Here is a 24,438-nt window from a genome sequence, read left to right on the forward strand (position 1 = left end):
GAAAGTGGCTAAAACTTTTCACGCACCTGCGCTTAACGAGGGTCACTTGGAAAACATATTGGAACGCGGCCCATCGAGGACTGGAGCTTGACCATGATATTTCCCTAATAAAGTGGCCTGTTATTAGGTACACTTGAAAATGGCGGTGTACCTAATGGAGTGTCCGTGTGATTCCCTCGTTAAGTGCAGGTGCGTGAAAACTTTTAGCTCCTTTTGCACGTGAAAGTGGCTAAAACTTTTCACGCACCTGCGCTTAACGAGGGTCACTTGGAAAACATATTGGAACGCAGCCCATCGAGGACTGGAGCTTGACACCTGTGACCTTTGACCATGATATTTCCCTAATAAAGTGGCCTGTTATTAGGTACACTTGAAGATGGCGGTGTACCTAATGGAGTGTCCGTGTGATGCCCTCGTTAAGTGCAGGTGCGTGAAAACTTTTAGCTCCTTTTGAACGTGAAAGTGGCTAAAAGTTTTCACGCACCTGCGCTTAACGAGGGTCACTTGGAAAACATATTGGAACGCGGCCCATCGAGGACTGGAGCTTGACACCTGTGACCTTTGACCATATTTCCCTAATAAAGTGGCCTGTTATTAGGTACACTTGAAAATGGCGGTGTACCTAATGGAGTGTCCGTGTGATGCCCTCGTTAAGTGCAGGTGCGTGAAAACTTTTAGCTCCTTTTGAACCTGAAAGTGGCTAAAACTTTTCACGCACCTGCGCTTAACGAGGGTCACTTGGAAAACATGTTGGAACGCGGCCCCTCGAGGACTGGAGGTCGACACCCCTGGTTTAAGTGAAAAGTGCCACACCCGCCCTCACCCCCACTTTCTGATTGGCTGATTGATCAGTGACGTCACTCAGACACTCCATTAGGTACACCGCCATTTTCAAGTGTACCTAATCACAGGCCACTTCATTAGGGAAAAATCATGGTCAAAGCTTAACTGAAAGTGAAATGTGCCACACCCGCCCTCACCCCCACTTTCTGATTGGCTGGTTGAGCTGTGACATCACTCGGACATTCCATTAGGTACACCGCCATTTTCAAGTGTACCTAATAACAGGCCAGTTTATTAGGGAAAAAATCATGGCCAAAGGATAACTGAAAGTGAAAAGTGCCACACCCGCTCTCACCTCCTGATTGGCTGGTTGATCTATGACGTCACTCGGACATTCCATTAGGTACACCACCATTTTCAAGTGTACCTAATAACTTTATGCATTTTTTGTACGTGTCAAGAATGTGAATTTGACTACTTGCTCTTTATTTTGTCATATAAAGCAATTAATCAAATGTCGGATGTTTGTTTTCATGCCCAAAAAAATTAAAACAAGGAATAAAACACCAGACAAGTTTCAACAAATGTTTATTAAAACAATAATAGAAAATTCCAAACCAGCAATCTAATGTGAAATTGCAGTAGATCTATTGGATAACAATAATTAGGCGTGTATATGCATACACGTTATTTAAAAACTACTGTAAGTGTTATAAAATAAAGATTACCCAAAGAGAAGCATAATCTCCGAGCTGTTGCATAACGGCGCATCCTAAAGTTAGCCGATAACTTGGAGAAAACGTGCATAAAAGAAGTGGTGTTTCAGTGAGAGGTTCTTTTTTTTCCTTGGCAAATGGTAAATCGACATTCTGTCTTACATAGTTCACGCCAGGAGGGAGACGCAACACGTTCACTGACTGCTCCGTTGAAGCACGGGAAGGAAGGCAGCTCAGCCATTGAACGGGAAGTGACGTCATTTTCTTCTTCGATTTGTTTTCTGGTGAGGTGGCACCAGCTTCAACGCGCATTACCGACACCTACTGGTTGAAGTCATATGAACTGAAAAAAGAACGGATCACTTCCTCATGTTAACTGAAAAGATTCGTTCTTTTGAACTCACGAGCCAACACTAGTGAAGCAGAACACTTTTAACTCTTAATGCAGCACAGCTTCCAGTAAGGGTGATGTTGAAGACTCTGCGACGAAGACACTTCACCTGCTGGGCAAACAATGCATAATTCTTAATGTAAATTAAATGTTACCATTGTTGAGTGACGTCCGTCGGTAAACTCGGGAATGGATGCTTTTTTTTTTTTTTTACTTTTCTTTCCTCCCAGTTTAATGGGGTGTTCTTATCAGAAAAAAAAAAAAAAAATCAAAGCCAGCATAATGCTGCATTCTGTCCACTAAGTGTCAGTGAAGTTCCACATAGTAGAGGCTGCAGGTGTTTAGTAAAAGATGGGGAGGTGGTTTTCGAATCTGGGGCACCCTGCTGTTGAAGCCTTCCAGCTGATGAGGGAGAGAAAGAAAGAGAGAGAGAGGGTGGGACGGAGGCACAGCTTGATCACAGCTTGCTGGCCTTGTCTGCCTGCATCTGCTGCTGCAAGGGAGAGAGAATGAGAGAGAAAGGAAAACCCCCATCATGGCATCAAAGGCAGCATGCAAAAAGCACTGTCTGTCTGTCTTGTTTTATCCTGTTTGGAACATCCTTGAGGCTTCTGGAGGAGTCCTTCGTCTGGTGACGAATCAGTTCCTGACGGCTGCGGCAAACCCGTCCGGGGGTGCCATCCATTCTTAATGAGTACCTAGAATTGGAGGGTCATCAGGACGCATTTACTGCAACAGTGCGGCTAATTAGACCGTGAAAGTGTCACACTCTGCTGAATTACTTATATCTCGAGTTTTTGTCTGTGCAATATGTGTGTCGTCGTGTGTTCAAGGGAGTTTTTGTATGGGCATGAAATGTGCCATGCTGCAGGCCTGCGCATGCGTGGGTGTGAACCTTTGATGCTGATTGTGTAAGAGAACGGTAAATGCATGTATCCATAAGTTCACATCAAAACGGTATTGCGACGAGGTTATACGCAGGGAAAAAAGAAAATCAAAGGGGTGAAAGATTTCACTGTGAGAAAATTAGTAATTACTAAAAATATCTGTCTGATGTAGTGAGAGACGGAAACACTTGAATGCTCTTCCATCAAGGTACTATAAACTTCCGAATCCACCTGTTGACATTCAGACAACAGAATGAGTCACGGCTTCCTGCAACTTCAATTTAACAAGCACAGATTTCACACCGAGCGAGTAAATTTAGAAATTTCATTTTTTTTGGTGAGGTGTTATTTTTTTATCCATAACAACAAGGTGATATTTCATTAAATCCCATTAAAGGAACAATATGTAGTACTCCCAAAAACATCGTCATATTTTCTATCTCCTAAAAGTACAACTTAAATGATTCATACTGTGGGTTGAGGGAACCTTAGTCCAATAATGACTCATACCTGCTAAAGGTTTTTTTTTCTTTTGGGCCTCAATGGTGCAATAATAGTCCACTCAGACAAATGACATTTATCCTGTCTGAAGAATTCAGCTCATTAGCCAAAATAAAGACGCTTATCATAGGTTATATAATGCTTTTAATGGAATACTAAAGGGGCACTCTTAACCTCATTTTCTAAGTGTGGTTTAAAGAAATATCATTTTCAGGAACTTTGTAATCACCATTTGAAATACAATTGTTATATCTGGTACCTAGAGATCCAAAATGATGGTTGTGTTAAAACATGTTCTGTTGATATAGTGTGTCTTGAGCGTGAAGTTTAAACCTACTTCAAAGTAGCATTACTCAATCTTGATGTTACACGTGCACCCCCACACACACTTTTAGAAAGCATACTAAGCGATGACTCATCGGATCATTTTGTATAATTCTAAAGATCAGCGCTTATATCTTTCAATTTCTGATGCAACTACCTTTTTTTTTTTTTTTTTTTTGCACGACTAGATTTCATTGTGTGTATAAAATAGTTCTTCCATTCTTGAGTTCCAGGAAAACATCCAAGCTTGACCACACAATCATCAACAACAGTCATTTATCATCTCTTACCTCAATGTGCTGCGCCGCAATCAATGAGTTGTCAACAGCCAAACACGGCAACCTTTGTTGAGTGAAAAAAATATCTCATGGCAGAAAAATACTGAAACCATTTTGCTCAGTCGAAAAAAAATGTGTGCAGGAAATCTATTGTATGAGTGGCAATAGGTTTATTTTACCTTCGGGCACATCTAATTCAAGAGAATTGTTCTGCCTTCTCACCAGCATGGAAGATAATTTTGTAATTGAAAAAAATCCAAAGAATTAAATGAAATTGGATAAAGTGAGTTGAACACATCTGAAATGCTTTATGAAGAGCTGCAGATTAATCAACTAATTGTTTCTGCTCCATTTTATTAATGTGAGCGTACGTCCAGTCAAATCTTTCCCAGCCAACACATCAAAAAGCTGATTTGATTCTTGAAATACATTCAATACATTTTCAGTTCCGTTTTATTTTTATTAGCATATTTTTATTTGTATTTATTTATTTTATGTATTTATTTATTTTAATATTTTTTACTTTATATCTATATATTTTTTATTTGCCCTATCCACCACAAATAACGGGTCTCAAGTGAAAATATACAGTCAAAAAAAAAAACTTGGGTTTTCAAGATGCATTGCGCAATGCATCTAATTAATTCATAAGGATATTTGCTTGTAAAAATTAAGATTTGCTTTGTTTTGAATGACAGGTCAATCGGGCAACAAATTTCATTTGGCCGAATATTTTGGCTGATGTTTGAAGGGCCGTGATCAGACGATTAATCGGTCAGGCCCATATCAGGTGAGTGAAAATCCAAGTAAAAGGTCAACTTCTCCATTGCTTCATTGATTTTTACATCTGTGGCTCTTTTGTGTGGCGTCAAAAGGGCCCAGCTGTCGGCCGAAAAACACCGCCAGGGGAATCGCATAGTAAAGCGAACGGGGAGGATTGTCGGCGTCTCGTCCCTTTGGCCTCGCCTCGTCGACGCACTCTCAAGCTAGCATCAGATCGCTTGTCGTTCCCGTTTACGATCAAGAGCCTGTCTCCGTGGACTCAGAGTTACTGTGGCAACCCGGGCGAGCGGAGCTGCAAGTGCAGGTGCTGAGCACGTGATTCCGAGCCATCCGAGGACGTGTTGAGAAGCACTGACTCATGAACACGAGAGGGAACACTCTGTGAACTTGTCAAAATGCTGCCGAGCAATTAAATATCTTCCATTTATGGGGTTGTGCAGAGGTCATTGCCATCACGGGGTCGATGAGCTATTAATGTAAAAAAAAAAAATCTGGAGCAGTCCTGGTTCTGGAAATTAAACTGTAGTTGAAAATCCCAAGTATCCGTCGGCCAGACCACGTGAAAACATGAGAAAGTGTGTAGGTGGTTTGGAGATCTGTGTGTGTGTTCAACATTTGGGTGTGTGTGGGCAGATGGGATGTCATAGGAAGAAGAGTAAAAGAGAGAAAGAGCGGTCGAGCGAGCACCGGCATGCATGAAAAAGAGGACGGCGAGTGTACTTGTGTGTTTTCGCACAATGGGGATTTCTCGGCGCTGATCTCAGCGAATTCGGCGCCCTGTCTCTTGCAGAGGTGGTGACATGAATATTCACGAGGTCCTCTTGTCTTTGGGTAAAAGCCTCGTGTTGTTCCACTCCATACTGGGGCGGTGGTGGGGGGGGTTGCCCTGTTGAGGCAAATCAATGTTTCATTGCATCTTCCGTCATCATAGCATCACAACAACGGCGCTATTGTTATTTATATATCCAAAAATATGTTTTATCAGCCATGCATGTGTCATTATCTCAGCTTTACATTGAAAATATGCTCGCACATGCAAAACAAGGCCCTGGAGCGCTTTCAGTTGATGAATAAATAATACGAATTTCCCGTCCAGCAGACGCACTATTTGCCTCAACCCCTGCCTTCCTCTCGGGGCTATATATATTTTTTTCTTATACCCTCCCCTCATAACACAACACACATATTTGAATGTTTACACATACACACACGTATTACCACTTTGGATTTAATAGGCCTACTTTCACTTCGGGCTTCCACAGCGCCCTGTCAGCTTGCCCCCCCCCCCCACCCCCCCACACTTATGTAACTGTAAGAAGGAGGGCAAGCAGGCTGTCTTTATGTGCTGGCTTCATTGAGTCTCGCTCATGCCCAGGGGTGCGTGTTAAACCCTGCAAACGGCGCAGTGGAACATACATAAAGACAAGAGTGAACCCTCCGAGCAAAACCGCAGGCTCCTTCTACAAGTACCTGACCCATCATCCATCTACATCCAAGCGCAAATGAATAGGCTTGATGCTCCTGCACCTCTTTATCTGTCAGTGAATTAATGCAGGGGTAGTGGCGGTGGAGCGGGGGCTGGCGAAAAGGGCTTTTATTGTGAAATGGATGCTGATATTAATGGGACGGAGTGAGAAAGTGAGGAAAAAGGTGGTACTAATGGAATGTAACATCATCCAATCATTTTTCAAGCTCAGATCATTCCAAAAGGCTTTTTCTGGCAATTGTCCTTGCGAGGCGATTAGAACTCGACAGTCCGATGTAACTCTGCCTTGTTGCGGCTTGGCTTGATAATAATAGGAGTGCACGCTTCCGTTAAAGGTTGAGTGCTGCATTTTCTGCTGGGGTTATTAAGAGTACATCAGCTCTCATTAATGTTTCATAGATAAGTGCCACTAGAAAGTTGTAGTTGGTAAATACCTGGGATCAGCATAGGCTTGGCTCGCTGGGGTTATTATTGCGTGGAGCTTGCTTGCATAGGATTTGCATGTTTCCTTTCCATGTCTGGTGCAGGAAAATCGATGAACAGGTTCTCGGAATCAGACACGATGAGGTGTCAGTGTTGTGCAGCGAGGTGACAGGAGCAGATTATTATAATCTGCACAAAGTGATGGGATGAGAATTAATGGGGGAGTGATTTCAAATCGCCATTTTCAATTGTGGGCAAACTTGCATCAGGGGTGTTGTTGCTTTTGCACACTGGCCTGCGGTGAATGCCAAGAATACCAAGGGTTTCTTATAAGTGCCGTACTGATGATCTAAGAGGAGTTGAGATGTCACAACTGACCAATACATCCACATTCCTGTCTTTTACAGGTGGCCAAGGTGAGCACACCAGAGAAACCAACAAATTGTAACCAAAACAGTTCAAAAATATTTTAATGACTTGTATATTTAACGACTATTGCTGTAGTATTTTATATTAATGCTATTTTTATCCCCAATTAAAAAACACATTACAACATTTTTGTTATTTTTGAGTGAATTCTGGAACGGATTAATGGCATTTCTATTCATTTCAATGGGAAAAGATTATTTGCAAACGAGTGTTTTGAATTATAAGCATGCTCATATCTCAAGGCATACAAAATGGACCAACTTTTCACAACGTTTGTCAAATAGCTTATCTGAAGTTGTTGACTTTCTTTGATGCTCCATAACATCTTGGAATCTCATTATCAAGCTGCTCACCAGCCTGGTCATAATAATGTTTGATGGCATACAACTCCTCCACCAGGAGTCGTCACAAGTCAGTAAACTCCGCCAGGGTTGGTCAGCCTAGCTTGAACAGCAAGTTCATACCACAAGTATTCATTCATGCTTCAAATTCAAGTCGATTGCAGGGACAATCACCTCGAATTGACCTTCGAGTCTAGACGTTCCATTCCGCAGTATTTGCTATAAGTTGGACTTTTGTTCAAACATGTCCGGTTATGTATAATCTAATTATCTGATCAAACATTTAGCGAGTTAATCGAACATGGCAGGGCTCCTTGGCCATTAAACCGGATGGCATTTGTTTGCCTCTCACCTGTTGCCCCTACCGAGGCTTAGCATTAGCCTGGAAATGTCAGCGCTAGCAGCTCCGAGCCCAGCAAGCTCATTCAGGTTACAACCTGTCTATTATTCATCAACCATCTCAGGTGACCTCTCATAAACACCATGTTATCATTTAGGATCCAGTGTCTCATTAGCAGCCCATTCAGCATCCTCAAATATTGCTTTTGCGGCTCGAGTGAGTCACCACCTGCTTCCGTGATCCGGCCAATCGATCATTCGCTGGCTGTCAATCACCAGCCGCGATTGGTTCTTTTTTTCCTGCTCGGCGAAGGAAACAGAAGATGCCCTGATGGTGGCGAATTTCAGTGAAACGCTAGCGTCGTCTCAGGTTTTTATCTTGCGAGTTCCCCCGGAGGTCACCGTGGCAACCACGGAGGAAGTGCATGTGCGAATACAAAACAGACCATCAGCTCCGTCAACATCAAGTGTACTGCTGTGCATGTACTTTACCTCTCCATAACCCGAAGGAATCTAGCATAAAAGATTATTTTTAGACATTTGTGTGTGCCTCCGTTAAGACCGGACGCCATAATTGCGTATACAGCAGCTCTATTGCCTTAAGTGCTTCAGTATGACTTGATGTTTTCACGCTTTTCAGTGATGTAAGAGGTCAGATCAACTAAAAAAAAAATCTTACCTGTCTCTTTCAGATCTCACCAAAATGTATTCACAGTGGTGAGGCTGATTTTTGATGTTCAAGTGATGCTCTGGTGTGATTCATAACGGAAGCAAGGCTTGGCTTGAGGGCAGGAGGATGAAAAGATGGAAGTCATCAAGCTCTTTTGACTGGGAGAAGCACTTCCTCTTGCTGTTTCCGGTAGACAGGCGGCCTCAACTGGCCAATGAGTACGTGCTGCCAGCCGCCCACCTGATGACTAGGCCCATGTGTGGGTGCATACGCCGGAGAGGCTAGCGCTGTTTTCCAGCTTTGTCTCATCCTCTGTGTAGCTGTTTCAAACACATAAAAAGGATTGATGGTGAAACTTTTCAGGGCCTTTTGTGGTTAAATTGTGGTCAAAACATTGTGCATTGCTTACCTCACTTTATTGATATTCATTATGATTTGCTAGCAGGGAGAATTCACAAGTTGTTGTTTCCTGAAGGTGACCAAATATGGTTGCTTGATCTATAAAAAGCTACAAAAAAGAAAAAAAACACGCAATATCACAGCAGGACACAACTATTCAGACCATGTTCATTTTCGATTTCTTTTGATCATCTTTGAGATGTTTCTACAACTTTGATTGATGTCCAGTTTGCTGGACATGATTTGGAGAGGCACACATGTCTAAATATGGCCATCCATTTTTTTTCTTTCTCACAGTAAAAAAAAAAAACAACAACAAGATATGAGGTCACTACACTGTGGCAAGGAAAAAAAAAAAAATCCTCCCAAGAGCACGGTGACCTCAAATTCTAAAATGACACAAGTCTAAGACAACCACGTGTCATCCGAAAGCAATTTGAGCAAATTTTTCTCAGACTTGCTGACCTCGGGGAGATCAAATATTCAACCTGTGGCCCATAACTTGAATACCAATGTGTGCTGGATGAGTCAAGCGACATCGTTATGGTCTCTTAGGTAATCGTTAGCATTTATTGAACAATTTTAAAACAGATGAGTAACACCGACGGAGTGACAACCTACCATCTTTATGATAATGTGACGCCACATTCACAAATCTACTCGAGAGTGAGCAGGTGCAAAAGTTTTGACAAGGTCAAGTCTCGTTTTCAAAATGCCCCCCACGCTCCACATTTGTGGAGTAGCAGTCGCTGACGCTCGGGAACAAACGCCCTGTCCTTCCTGTCAGTACTTTTCACGTTGAATGTGATATAATTTCATCACCCCCCCTCCTCGAACACACCCACCCACGTTTGTCTCTTCCGACCACCCTTTGACAGCATTTTTTTTTTTTTTAACCCCGCGCAGCACAAAAAGCAGCTTGCCACAGCAGGACACGAAAAGTCCGAGTCGGCTAGTTGCCTCAGCCTTTCTTGACATTCAAATGCAGCGTGAATTGTATTTTACGCTGGAGGGTGCCAAGACTCAAGCGGTCAAAAGATAATTTAAATCGAGGGAAAAAAAATATATTTTTTTCGTCTCTTTAAAGGCGGCACAGATGTAATAAATAAAAGATAAAAAAAAAAAGCATAAACCACACTGTCAAGACAATCTTTAATTGCATTGTTCCCGGCAGCCCCTTAGAGTACAAAGACTACTTTAAGTTTGGCTTTATTGAATTATTAAATGTGGAAAAAAGTGGGGGGATTAACATTAAAGGATGAAACAAGCTTAGTTTTGTGGGATACACCACCCCAAACAAGACACCCAAGTTGGGACATTTGAGACCTGTCCTTTCTTTTCTGGTGTGTATAAATTTGTAATGGATGCGGGAAGGAAGATTTAATTCATTTTGTTTTCTGCAGTCTTGAAGATCTACGGCTTTTCCAGCCCTCCCCCTTTATTCAATCTTATGACATCATCAGGCTGATGTGCAATTCCTGGTTTACAGTATGTCCATCAAGGTTAGCGGCGCATTGCAAAACCTCATCCGTCATGCTCGGGGGCTAAGGGGGCCGGGGGGGGGGGCAGCGTTTGCCTTGTCACATCTGCAATGCCTCAGTCGGCTACCACTGCATTATGTTGCATTTTCATCTGCCTCTGCAAAACGACCCCCACCACACACACACACACACACACACACACACACACGTTCCCTTTAATCTTCCTCAAATCTCAGCTTCAGGACCATTCTGCAGGTCTGAGGCCGACTTTTTGTTTTGAGGGGAAAAAAATGCAGGGGAAACACATCACATAGAGGAAATACCTTGCAGGAGGACCCCATTTTTGCAGCCTTCATCCACCCCTCCCCTCTCTTCTTCTCCACCTTTTCTGCCCACTCTAGCTCTTTCCTGTCTCTTTGCATCACCCCCTCTGCATTGATCCCCTTCTCTCTTCTTTTCCCTTTTTTTAAACTCAGCGGTGGGGGGTTACCCCGTTAGAGAAGATGCTGATGCAAGTCATCGCCAGCGAGTCAACCCTCACATCCACCATGTAGCAGTGTTGCTTACATGTCTTTGAAGTATTTTTTTTTTTTACATTATCCAGTGCAAGAAACATTGATGCAATGCAAAATGGCAACCTACAACATATGACAAACATTGTAAATTTTGCAAAGCTCCAAAAACACATGAATAGTGTAAAAGTCAAGCTAATGCTAGCTAAACCCTAAAAATTGAGCTACATGTACAGCTACTTAAATCAGGGGTGTCAAACTCTGGCCCGTGGGCCAAATTTGGCTCACAGTGCAATACACAAATTGTCTTCACTTTTAAAAAATTTAGATGAGGCTAGCAATTTTTATTCCCATTCATCTTTTTTAAAAAATTGACTGTTTTTACTAGTCTATTGATTTCAAAATTAGTTTGTTGTGGTAAGTATGAATGCGGCCCGACAAAAATTATTTCGATACCTCTGGCTTAAATGTATACTCATCAAAATAGTGATGTTATGTTTCTTAATTTTTTTATTTATTTTTTTTACAGCTCCTGTATTGGACTCTCTGTGTGGCTTCTAGTTACCACTAGTTGACTGCGCTTCTGAAGCCTAACATGGCGCTAGTATTTATTAAAGAGGCTGTGTGTATAGCATGTTTTTTTTTTTTCATTAGCAGTAATCTTATATCATTGCCTCTGAATATTGCATGAGGTCTGGGGCGGCTCAGTTGTCCTGACACCTTTGTAATATTTTACAATCAAAGATGGATGAGTCTATTCTTCTTGGTAAATAGAAGAAGGTCTGACATGTGACCAGTGACGTGCGGTGAGGTTCATGACTGGGGAGGCACTGACGTCACCCCCCGGTAAAATTTGTCCGGCACCTAACCGTGTCACAAAAAAGGTTGGCGAACCCTGCTCTCGAGTGGCTTATTCGTGATTTAATTTGAACTATTTTAAATAAAATCTCATATCAGCAGTCTTCACACATAAAAACACTCAATAAAACACATGGAATCAAAAACTTGTTTTCGATCGTGCGCTTCCGTTCCGAAGTTCATTTGTTCGAATCAAACCTTTTAACTCCGGTGTTGCTCTTCCTTTACTGATGACCTCCTGCTTCAACCGAAAATCCATAGTTGAAAATCGTTTGGATATGTAATCCTCCATTGTTAAACGAAATGTAAAAACGGGAAAAAAACGAATGTAAAACGAAATAAATGGACGATTGCTCCTCAGGTGTTCACTGTTAAATTTGAACTGGAGATCTCTTACTCTACAGGTAGCGCATGAAGCATCCTGGGATCACTAGCGCCCCCTGCCATAAGGCAGGAAGTTGGCTCCTCCTTCGGTTTTAAAATAATTATAAAAATTCAGCGATTTTGGTTCAAAATGATACAAAACTACTGAATTTAAAAGGAAAATGACTTTATAATAAAAACAATTTAATTTGTTTTTCCCCTTTTCATGATGCCAGGGGAGGCGTGGCCTCCCTTGCCTCCTCTGCACGTCACAGTCTGTGACAATGATGGACAGGAGAGAGAAAAAAAAAAAGCTGATGGGAATACATCAAAATGAAAAATACAGATGGCTACCAGGTTAGTTCGAACTAGACAAATTATATGCAAACCATTTAGGCCACAGTTGTGTTTGCTCATTTAGTTTTTTTTTTTTTTTTTGTGGGACCTGTTTAGTCACATGTAGCACAAGTAGGAATAATAAACACACCTATTGCACAAATAATCCATTAAACCTCCACATGATGTGATAAATTTTGGCAACATTGCCATTTTTTTGTCCAAATTGTGACATCTGTCACAGTTTGCCATGTGTCAGGAAACAATTGCAGGGAAACATAAATGCCAGGCTGGCTTGCTCACAAAAAATAATTTGAAAACACAAAATCAACAAAGTCCAAATAAGATTAAAAGTAACAAACACCAGGAAAACTTGGCTTGAACAGAATTGAGAGAACATACAAACAAAACAACTCGGACAATAAAACGAATAATACAAACAAAGTGACGAAACACCTGAACAAGTGTCAGAGGGAGCTGATTGGAAGAGCACAGGTGGCCCAATGGACCCAAACAGATAAAGAAACGCCCGTAAATCACGATTAAAGTTTCACAACTGCTTCGGGCGAGCAGAATTCCTACGGTGTCGGATTGTACATATTCTATTTGCCCCAATAAGGGTCCAAACATGGCTGACCATCCATGCACACTTGGCCCACACATAAAATATAGTATGCACAAGAGAATCCGAGACATAATCCGACTTTTTTTCATCATTCATCTTGTCAGTGTTTTTCGTTTCTTACCAAAGTAGGCGTGGTTGGGCGTGACACATGATATCTGGTCCTTCTCACATTACGGCCTCCGCATTGCGCCGCTTCATTTACACTTGAAATATTTATGTTCTTAATTTAACCGCCAGTGTGCTCAGGTGACTCTTCCTCGAGCCTTCTTGGTTGAAGTCACACCCCTTCTTTAGTGGGATTGGTTAGCTGGTCTGAATGTGTAAAGAGGTTTGGCGATGTAGCCTGACTTATTCTTGATTGAGTGCGGGACTGTAAGATTTGAGTTTCCCTGTTGACCTTTGGCCTTCCCTGCAACTTGTCTGCAGAAATGAATATGTTGGAATTGAGACTATAAATTCAGACGTACCCTTACATTGATTAAAAAAAAACGTTTGGGATTTTTTTTTTTAACTTTCACTTCCCTTTAAAAGTTTTCTTTTAAGGATAAGAGTGAAAATGAAACTACATTGGCAAGGCTACAAAGTTGTGTTATAAATAGTGACTATGGTTATGAGACTTATGTGTGTGTGTGTGTGGGAGGAGAGCCGCCTCCCCAAGATGGTCGTGTGGTCCAAATATAGCAAAGCAGTGAAGTTCTTTGCTGCTTTCTCAGATGTTGAAGTAGGAAGGTGTGAAGGGGGCAAAGCAAACGCCCTCTGCCTTCACTCAGTGTCATTTTCTTAGCAGGCCGAGCCAACATGGAGTCAATACCGAAGGCTTTATTCCAACTCTAAAAAAAAACCCCAAAACTGACATGCCAGTTACAGCATGTTCCTGTTGCCTAGCAACCATCCAGTTCTTGCAGGAATATAGTTTTGCAGTCCTAGTCTTGTAATTGAGCATGGCGTGATGCGCCTCTAGCCCCGCCCCCAATGACAGTGCACATGCAGAACTGCAGATGCTTACAATCGTTTATTATTGACACATTAGTCATTAGCGGACAAAAATACAGATTACTTTGTCTATTTTTGCAACCAAAACATATAAATAAATGATTGAGAAAAAACAAAAGAATGACAAAAGACATAATAAAGTTCATGGTTTTTATTTGAAAAAAAAAAAACAAAAAAAAACTATAGCATGTACAACTTGGAATGAATGTAAACTGAACTCGGATGTAGAGCGGCGGCATGCCGTCAACACAGCATGCCGCTCGCCCGTCCGAGTCGAGAAACAGAAGAGAAAAAAAAAAGTGAAGGCCAGTGATTCTCTTGCAAGAAAACAGGACAGACACTCCATCTCAGCGAAAGAATGAAAAAGAAAAAAAAAAACAAATCAAAGAAAGAAAGCTCACTGTAAGACTCTTGAAGTCCCCCCCGCCTCCTCCTTTTAAAGGGCAGGACACACGACTACTAAGATGGTCATCCATATAACCCCCCCCGAAAAACAAAAAAAACATGCCAAAATGTTTTTGTTTTCTTTTTTTTTCTTTTTTTACATTTTTTTTTCAATTTTAAACTGGCATACAATTAAGTCCCATTTTACTTTAAGTTTAATGAGACAGATCCTGGAATATTCTCTCATCTTAACATTACAGGGTTCCTCTTCCAAATACAAAAAAACTGTACCAAACCATCAAGAGAACATATAGAGCCCCGGACGTTGACGTCACATATCCCACAATGCACTGCGCTAAATGTAAACAAAGCTGCTTTGGCAGTATAGAAAGCATGTCACTCCTTGAGTAAACGCAAAAGCCACAATTTGAAAATGGTAGACAGCAAAAAAAATAAAAAAGTGACGAGCACTCTACGGACTACCATTAACAAGAACCAACATGGACAGCAGTCATAAAATTACTTTTAAATGATGGTGAAAGAGTGTGCCACCGTTGCAATAAAAAAAAATCTAATCGACCGAAATGTTGCCGACTAAACAGCCGCCCGTGCAATTATTATAAGTACACACGCCTAAATTTGTAACCTGCTAAGCAAACTCGACAAAGAAAATTATAGAAATCATTCCATGGCAAGGCGTGCCGGCGCTACTTTACTGCCACTGTGGTAAACGGGAATAGTCATGTGACGTCCGAGGCTCTATGGTGGAAACAGCACACTCTAGTAGCCCAGAGGAGATTTAGGTGGGAGGAATATGGGGGGGAGGGGGAGACGGGGGGTGTTTGTATGTGCTCCGGTCTCAAGCTTGCATGCACAAAGAACAGAAAAAGAGAGATATAGCGGAAATGACCAGCCCGGACATTTACCACGAGCAAACGGAACTGGACACCAACTTCTTTGCTTAAGTCTGAAAGTAGTCGTTACAGGGTGGATGTTATTATTTGATCAGTACTGATGCTAAATTGATTTCCAGAGGAAGGAAGGGGAGGAGGGAAGGGAGGGGAAGGATCACTAACCATCTTTTTCATGCAGATATTTTTGTCTATTTTTTTTTTTTATTTCCCTGCGTGGACAGAAGGATATTGTATTTCAACATTCAATTATTTTCTATACAGAAACAGTATGAATAAATGAACTTTTTTTTTCTCCAAGAGGTAAGTAAAACATTTGGATTTTTTTTCCCATTTTTTTTCTTTTTTTCTTCTAAGAGGGAACAGAATAGGGTGGGCAAGCTTCACTTTGCAGTCATCATCTGTACAAACTCTGCAGAAAAGAGAAAAAATAAAAATACATGAGCTTTGTAAGCGGTAACCACGAAATTTCTTTTAGTTAGGTTTAATATTTTTGAATTTAAATATTTATTGGCTTGATTTCATGCATTCCAATTCGAGCTACCATTTTAAACAGTGAACACGGGGGGAAGCAAATACATGGAGGAAGGGAGCTTTGGGAGATTGTCGAAAAGTAGGGCAATTCATTTAATGGACAAAATAAACAACACGATGAGCGCAGAGACAAATTTTTTTTTTTGCCTCCATCTAATAACCAGAAGTGACATATTGTCAAGTGCGCCGAGCTTGTGTCGCCCTCCCACATTTAATAAAAACAGCCGACTGACAATCTCACTTATGTGCTTCATATGCAGGGAGTCCCAATTTAAATTAAAGATATTTCTTAGGTACATATGAGTTATATCTGATTGGCCGACTACAGTATTAGGTTACTAGTCATAGCTATGTGTTTACCTTCGTAGTTGACCTGACCGTCTCCGTCAATGTCTGCTTCTCTGATCATCTCGTCCACCTCCTCGTCCGTTAGCTTCTCGCCCAAGTTCGTCATGACGTGACGAAGCTCTGCGGCGCTGATGTAGCCGTTTCCATCCTGGACACAAGAAAAATATGAACTCCACGTATGATTTATCTGTAGTGCAATAATTGATCTTTATTTATTATTTGGGTTTTAAATCCAAAACAGTGTGGACATTTTTTGCATTTTGGAAATTTCTACACATATGACGTACCTTATCAAATACCCGGAAGGCCTCACGAATTTCCTCCTCGCTGTCTGTGTCCTTCATTTTCCTTGCCATCATGGTCAAAAACTCGGGGAAGTCAATGGTTCCATTACCTGGAATAATCAATAAAGGCGCCATTTAATCCAAATGGCAATTGCATCAAAGTAAATTTAGCTAAGTACAGACGACCCCAACATTAAGCTGATGAAAATCACTAAAATCAAAGCCTTCATTTCAGAGTTCCGCTGCCATTTTTTTTTTCTGTCCCAACTATGGTGACACAACTAAAAATTATACACTTTTGAAAAATACAATGACAATAAGGCTGAGGGGTTGTCGAGGGCGTGAGAGGGACTTGTGTGTGTCTTCCTTAGGGAAGCCCGGCAAGATGCTGCATATGGAGGGAGGTGGGGGTGGGTCGGGGGGGAGACCCTGAGCCACTCATCCATAATGTAGACAGAGCATGAACAGCTGGAAGGCTGGATGAATCAAAGACTCATGGTAGGAACACCCAGCTGGAGACATGTGGATGGCGGAAGGACAAAATGGGAGAAAGTGGAACTGGCCACGGGGTTTCCCACCCACGCAACATGGGTCAGACGATTTATAAATCCATATTGTGTAGAAGTGAAATATTTTGTTGCTTTTAGGACGAAACGCAGACATGTAGGATATAAACATCTATTAAAAATAAAGGTCTGCTAGAATTACAGTTAAAAGGTCAGGGACACTCAGGGCAAAGCACCCAGAGGGATTAGCCCTCGGGTGGGACAGACGGGCGAGGGGATTGTACAGATTAGACAATGACAGAGAACGACTTGAGATAAAAGAAAGCCACGGATGGAAATGGAGGCGTGTGGATCGGGCGGGCGGGGAGGGGGGAACAAAAAGGGATGCGGTAATGTGATAGGGCAGATGGTGATCTCGCGGCCCAGGGTAACAATCCAAGGACCTGTTATCTAACGCGAACAAGAGCCGGTTACAAACGGGTGAGGATGGGAGGGCGAGCGGAAACAGGGAGGGGGGGGGGGGGATGGAGAATTGAGGAGACCCTCCAGCAACAGCGCCCCAAAAGCACCGCAGCGACAAGATGGCGGGATGGAGGCAAGGAAGTATGTGAAGGATGAGCGACGGAGTGAAGCGAAGGGAAAAAAAACGAGTGTTGAAGATGAGGGAGATGCGAAGAGGAGAGTGTAAGGAGTGAACCGAGTGGGAGCTGGTGTGATTACACATAAGAGGCGCTCTGACGCAAAACTAGCGAAGGCTGAGGCTTCTCTGTGCTCTTCAATGTGTGCTCATTGTTTTTATTCTTCTGCATCTCTCCCAAGCCTCTTTCATGAAGGCCTTTGAGGCACTCACGAGAAGTGCTTGCTTTTATGCCGATCATCAAAAAACATTTTTTTTGGTACCAATCTGGTGTTTAACATTTGACTTCCAGGAAGGCTGATTAAGTCGATTTCTCTGCATGTGTATGCACTGTAATAAAAAAACGATTTACGTCAAACTAAAGCTGTCACCTTCTGGTACATTCTCTTGAATGTGCCGCTTGTTTGGTAAATAAAGGTGATTTCCAATGAGCCGGTTTGCATCTCACGGCTGCCGATGTGGGTACTGGATGTGCGAAGCTAAGAGCGGCCTTATGTAACCACTTTTATTTTCCATTACTAGCTTCATTGCTGTCTGACCTAGATTGCATCAGCCCAGGGAGGCCGAGGCAGAACGAGGGGATGTTGGTGATGGTGTGTGCGCAAAAAAATGCTTGCTTGCCCTTCTTGGGTGGAAGCAAAAAAAAAATGCCCCAATTGATTCCCTCTCATCGATGTGGTCCCGTTTACGAAATCCTATAAGCGGGTCGATGTGTTCTCACGAGAATGTGACAGAAACTCGTGCGAGACGTGAGCGCCGTTCTCATGCACTGTTTTCCAGCAACTTGAGTTGAGTGAGCTAACGGTTAGCAGCTAACAGATTATGAACGACACCATTGAGGTCAAGAACAAAATTCTCCGAAGAACCGCACAACACTGACAGCTAATCTTAAAGTGTACGCCTCGTCTTCTTTTCTTGCCTTTTAGTTTTGACAAAGTAGAATGTGGAAGTTGAACTTTTGAACCCTGGCTCTTTATGTAATTCCCATTTATGATTCTTGTAGTGTGCACTTCGGTCGGGTCCTTTATCGTTATGAGACAAGCTTCTCTATTATATTGACTTGCTACTACCCACAGGCTAAAAGTGAGTGATATTACATGGCTCACAAAATGGAGGTCTTGATTCCCCGTTACCGTCATGACTCATCACTCAACCGTTATAGTCGAAAAGGCCGTACTGACCGTCAGCGTCCACCTCATTGATCATGTCCTGCAGCTCAGCCTCTGTGGGGTTCTGTCCCAGCGACCTCATGACGGTGCCAAGTTCTTTGGTGGTGATGGTGCCGTCGCCATCCTTGTCAAATAAGGAGAAGGCCTCCTTGAACTCTGGCGGAGAGAAGAGGCATGATAACGTGAAGACTGGGAGGGCTTATGTCGCAAAAAAACGAAGAGATAAATAAACAGCCCCATTTTTTAATTAAAAGTCTTGAAGGGTAAACGATGGGCTTCTTAAACCGTTGGCGATGGAGTGAATAGAACCCACAGCGTATTTAGGATTAACCTTGGAGCGTTAGCAAAAGCTAATTAGCCACAGAGTTGGTGTGATGGAGCAACATCCATATTGAGAATTTAAGCCGACGTGATTTAGCGTGAAACCAATCAGAGACGCCATGTGAGGTGGCACGTCCGTCTCACAAGTTGGGAGTTGAAATCTAAATTTGGCTGTCTAAAGTGTAACCTGACATTTTGCTCCATGAAATGCGGTAAAGAATTCGGATAGATGAATGTGGGTCTTACTCCAGTTAATACTCCCGCTGCTAAATCCCATTCATTTTTGCAAAGCTACCGCTTTTCCAAAGGAGTGCAAAGTCCTTCATTATTCCGTTTTATTGTATGCCGTGATAACAGCCGCGTTACGTAACGGCTGCGAGAGAAAAGCTTCATTGACTAAATTGCAACGGCGCCGGTCGTACCTGCAATCTGCTCCTCTGTTAGTTGGTCGGCCTGCGGGTGGAGAGAAAAAAAAAAAAAGAAGGGGAGGGGTGAGCGGGGGTGGCAAACAAACAAGTTACTCAGCACGCGCATTTTCCAAAATCCCAGATGTACTGGTCATCACATTCCACATCATCCCCGCCCACCGTCACACGTTTCAACACTGAAGACTGTGTTCAGGGTTCTGGTCCTGAAATAGAATGGACTCATGGGGGATGCGAACATGTACTTTTCCATTTTTTCCTTAGCCCCCGAACACATGATCTGGGTGTGCTAAATTGATTAGATCCTTATCACGTTTTAATGACTTTATGAGTCCATCTCATTTCCTGCTCAACAGTTTGATTGCTGTGAAAGCAATCAAACACATGCGGATGCCGAAAGCCACTACGTTAAATGTCTTTGAGCCGGGTTATCGTGTTTGTGAAGGTTGACTAGAACCACAGACAAAGCCATTTTGTCTTTAGGATGTAGTTTTAAGATGCAGGTCAACATACTTGCATCTTCCAACCAGCAGGGGGCAACAGCTACTAGCTACATTGGAAAAGATTTGCTGTCATTGACACACCCGACTGATTTTGTTGCATTTACAAGCGAAAAAAAAAGAACATACACAGACAATTACATCACAGATGTACACACACACATACGCTGGAGCCTCTGAATGGCAAGCTTCCTTGACACCAAAACTTTCCATTCCCATGGCTCCAGTAAATTAGTCACAGTTGCCAGTTCTGCCTCCAAGCCAATTCCCACAGCGGTTTGGTGCACTTAAATGAGTGTACCTGCAAATTAGCTCCGGATACAGACGTGCATTGAGGTCATCATCGAATCCCAGAGATACGGAAAAACAAAAAGTATGGAGCTATTTTTGTCCAGTCTGGCCAGTAAGTTTGCACGATAGGTTGGATTAGAAATAGTGGTATGGACCAGCAGGCTTGATAGAATGGTCTTAAAAAAAAAAAAAGCTAAATATGATTAAAACAAGTGGTGGGTGGCATTACCATTCCCCCCCACTTAGCAATCACACAATGGAGATATTCAATCGGACTTTCTCCGAATGGCACGCCACAAATTGACCTTTTAACTCAGCTATGCGAAAAACAAAATGCCTTCCCTCATGATTTGAGTAGCAAACAAGCGGATGAATCGATGGAGCCAGTCAAGGATTGTGAATAACCTCGGCAACACTCATTGGATTAGCGGACGTGATTAAATAACTTCCCAGACTTTTTTTTACTTCCTTCCTGGTTCTATTCTGTGTTACGTCAAGCGGCAAAACATGCCGAGTGATGTCACCTAACTTGACGAACGTTCATTGTTTTAGCATTTATGCCGAGACTTTTATCACCCTCTTGTGGTAATTCCTAACTGAATTATTAATAAAGCATAGTTAATGTTATAGTGGAACAAAAACACACTTCTTGTACTTCTAAACTATTTTTTACCCGTTTAGGAAACAATCGGAAAGTCAAATCATCCGTTCCAGAGTCAAACATCATCAAATCTTTGTATTGTATTGATTTTAAAATGTGTAGCTGTCACAGAACTGTAAAATATGGCAATCTGTCAACAAGATTAAAAATAAATCCATTTGTAATGACAGACACTAATAACAGCTGACTTAACAATCGACATGCTTCCATTATCCAAGATATCATTAACTTGTCATGATCACATTTTGGAAGGTGCCACTGCTTTCGAGCTCCCCACTGCATCCTGCGTTGTCCTGATGCATTGCTGCTAACTTCAGGGTGTGGGGTTTGGTGAGTCACTGCTAGATCTCCTCCCTTGGATTCAGTCCAAGCTGTCAGGTCTTCTTCACCAGTGCTGCAGCCACCAGGCCTATTAACGAGCCCATCCCTTCCTTGACTCATTATTTTTTTTTGCATGCTGGTCCTCTGAGCAAAACCTCCTCTTTTGGATATTTCCTCCTCTATTTCCTCTCCACATGCCACTTGGAGGAAACTCCCTGTGATTCACGATCCTTCGACAGATTGCAGTTAGTGCGTTTGGTGAGTGAATGGGGGGGTTGGCCGTGAGTGGGTCAGCCACACCCACTGTTCAGCCATCCCGACAGCATTGCAGTCCAAAGAAGACTGCAGCATGCTAGCGCTAGTTCACTGGGCCAGGGAATCCACTCAAGTTTCCCACTTGCACTCTCATACGATTGCACAGGGTTCACATGGTTAGGTCAAAGGGTAGAAATGAATCTTTTAACAACGCTGATGTCGAGTCATTATTGAAAGGTGCAAAAGCAGCTGTCACTCTGGCAGATGGGCGTGACACACATACACACAGTCCATTCATTCTGACACCAGCTCCAACAGAGTCAGCGTGACCCACACACACGCGCTCTTTGTATGGAAGCGCTCGACAAAAGACAGTGAGGCCTGAGTTGAGAGAGGACGAGTGTAAACAACACCAGCTTCCCGACACCCTGCGGACAAGGCTGGTTCACCATATGGCCGGGTACTCCTCCGCACCACTCACGCCAAGTAACTGGGGAACGGGACATGGCAAGGTGTTGGCCGGCAAGTGTGTAAATTATTCATCACGGCAGATCAGATGTCCTTCAAGTTACAAAACATGCATCGGGAAACAAGAGCGGAGCAGAAATGGGATCAGGCCTCAGCGTGGTCAATACTTGCACCGCAGTGGGGGGGGTGAGGGGGGGGTTACACTTCAGTGGATGCACTGCTGCAGACAAGGGGCTTAAACTTTTTCAAGGGAGGCAGGCAATAACAATCCAGTTAACTGCGCAACATGAAGCTCCATTATAGCCAATACCAGAAATAGGACATCTGATTGCTTCAGCAGAGGGATGATATTAAGTCATAATCACAGGAAACAAAAAAAGTACTATATTTCAAAACTTTTTTTTTTATTAATCTACTTTAGTAATCTTTTATCATTATGCATCATTATAATACACTTTAAAATGTCTTTGTTTATAGACTGGGAGCTATCTCATGATTCCAATCCCCCCCCCCACTAAAAAGCGTCCATTTTGATTTATGTTTTATGGGACTAAACATGGTTGCTTGCCTTAAAAGGGCTACGTCAAAGACTTTTACAGAGTACCATAACCATCTAAGGGCGTTCTCCTGATGTTAGCGTGTGCCTCTGTCAACTTTAACAATGCTGTGGTGCTTTAATTTTTTTAATTGTAAAACGTCTCAAAGATGAAGGCTATGGACATCAAAAATACAAAGAAGCAAAAATATTCCATTTCTAAGCAACCCTGCTTTGATTAAAGACAAAAGAGAGTATTTAACACGTCATAACGCAAAAATATAGATCCATTAAAGACTCCCAATAGGCTGCAATGCTGTTATACCACGCATATTATTTCATCCATTAATTACACCGATGACATCTCCCTATCATGGCCTGGCACCGCTAGGCCTCAAGAAGAAAAAATAGAACCCCGAGAAAAAGACTCCGTGGGCAAAGTTCCACGGAATCAAAAAGAAGGCCATCTCCCACACTTCCTGCATGTCCTAAAAGAGAATAATGTCAGCGTGTGCCTCGAATAGCGGCAAGGTAGGCGTCCCAGCACGCCTGCGCTCCACGGGCGCATTGGAGAAACAGGACTCGATGTACTTGTGACTGCGGAATATGAACGTAATAACTCAATCCGGTTATTACGATCGTCCAAATCGAAATACAAAGCGTACAAATGTTGCAGAGAAATAAAACAACCCGGCAAGCTTTCTTATCGCCCCTTTAGAATTGCGCAGTTATGAGGAAATGCGGTTCAATTTTATACATGCGATTCATTCACATATATAAACGCATTTGAAATCGAATTCAAACATCTTGCAATTTTGACTTTAAGGGCGTACACAAACACAATGAGCGTTTTTGCGGGCGTTTTCCGCCTGCCCGCATAACAAGTGATGGCGCTAAAATACATTCGGATTATTTTACCCCCATTTAGACTCGAGTTTATATTTCCCCACAGATTTAATTGAGATTTAGCACCGGACGGAAAGAATGAATGAGAATACGTACCATGTCGGATGGATTGTGTGCTTGTCGGTGTGTGGAGGCAGACTAGGAATGTGCTCGTTCCTTAGATGGAGCTCCACTGGCGGGTGAACGCGCGTATATTGCCGCGGCCAGAAAGGGGGGGAATTGCTCCGTGTATCCCTCCGCCAACACGAGCACTAATCACTCACTTCCTGATTTCCACATCGATTCCTTTTGCGGCTGACTGTATGCAAATGTGATGCTGCCTTGTATTAAATAATATATTTATCAAAGTATTATAGTATATTTATTATATTATATTTATTTATTGACAAAAAAGCAGAATAAAGCCTTCAGATAATAAACGTATGGTTGATATACCTACTGGAAACCAAGAGGCCAAGATTTTTTTTTCCTTTTTATTAACTTTTAAAGGTTGTTGGGCATATTTCAATTTTTTTTGTGACATTCATAAAACACAGAAAATAACCATTGTTTTAAGGCACCTTTTGTAAAATACAAACTTGGCTCCGTTTGTACACAACTTAAATGCCTGTGATGTGTTGTTTCAGAATATTTGTTTAATGAGATAACAGATAATATACATTATTTTTTATAAAATCCAATCCAAAGCTAAGTCAACTATTTTAGTAAAAAAACAAAAACAAAAACCCCAATTAATACTTTGTGCAAAACAAATCCTACAACTTCTAAGTGTAAATTAAGTGTAAATTATAATAGATAAATGTATGAACTCGTAATTGGGCATCAAAGTGTATCTTTAAACGTTTAAAAAAATCAACAATCTTATTTTGGGAGGTATTCTTAATTTGTAGACAAAGTAGTTCCCTAGCAAAAGCACTAGTTTGCTTCCGCGCAAGGATCCCGCTCGCATAGGAAGTGCCATGGTTGAAGCTGGAGAATTTGCGGTACCCGGCATTGTGAAGTCGCTTCTGATTGGCTACTTCAGACCCGCAATATTATACTCCATGTGTCGGCTCTTCTCATTG

General features: G+C 42.2%; 1 protein-coding gene and 1 long non-coding RNA gene across 2 annotated transcripts; both read right to left on the reverse strand.

The window, feature by feature from the left end:
* Positions 1 to 1,407: 1,407 nt before the first annotated feature.
* On the reverse strand, positions 1,408 to 11,978 carry LOC148381720 (uncharacterized). The gene is made up of 6 exons (XR_015854273.1): positions 11,800 to 11,978; positions 8,761 to 8,859; positions 8,361 to 8,671; positions 6,584 to 6,761; positions 3,893 to 5,549; positions 1,408 to 3,008 (listed from the first exon to the last, which is right to left on the reverse strand). It is a non-coding gene; the product is annotated as an uncharacterized LOC148381720 (long non-coding RNA).
* A 1,940-nt stretch (positions 11,979 to 13,918) lies between these two features.
* calm1b (calmodulin 1b) lies at positions 13,919 to 23,610 on the reverse strand. Its single transcript, XM_088361199.1, has 6 exons — positions 23,471 to 23,610; positions 19,435 to 19,465; positions 18,704 to 18,847; positions 16,383 to 16,489; positions 16,108 to 16,243; positions 13,919 to 15,625 (listed from the first exon to the last, which is right to left on the reverse strand). Exons 1-6 carry the CDS (start codon positions 23,471 to 23,473, stop codon positions 15,597 to 15,599), a joined length of 450 nt encoding a protein of 149 aa, XP_088217325.1. The 5' UTR covers positions 23,474 to 23,610; the 3' UTR covers positions 13,919 to 15,596.
* Between the last annotated feature and the right edge of the window lie 828 nt (positions 23,611 to 24,438).

This window comes from Syngnathus floridae, chromosome 19 (genome assembly GCF_059516105.1).
Source record: "Syngnathus floridae isolate MCC-2025c chromosome 19, RoL_Sflo_1.0, whole genome shotgun sequence".
NCBI lineage: Eukaryota > Metazoa > Chordata > Actinopteri > Syngnathiformes > Syngnathidae > Syngnathus > Syngnathus floridae.

Excerpts from the sequence above, each read along its gene's own strand:
- calm1b (XM_088361199.1), bottom strand. Across the intron at positions 18,848-19,434 it reads AACAGAGGAGCAGATTGCAG|AGTTCAAGGAGGCCTTCTCC; the intron begins GTACGACCGGCG and ends TCTCTCCGCCAG. Across the intron at positions 16,490-18,703 it reads CAATGAGGTGGACGCTGACG|GTAATGGAACCATTGACTTC; the intron begins GTCAGTACGGCC and ends TGATTATTCCAG.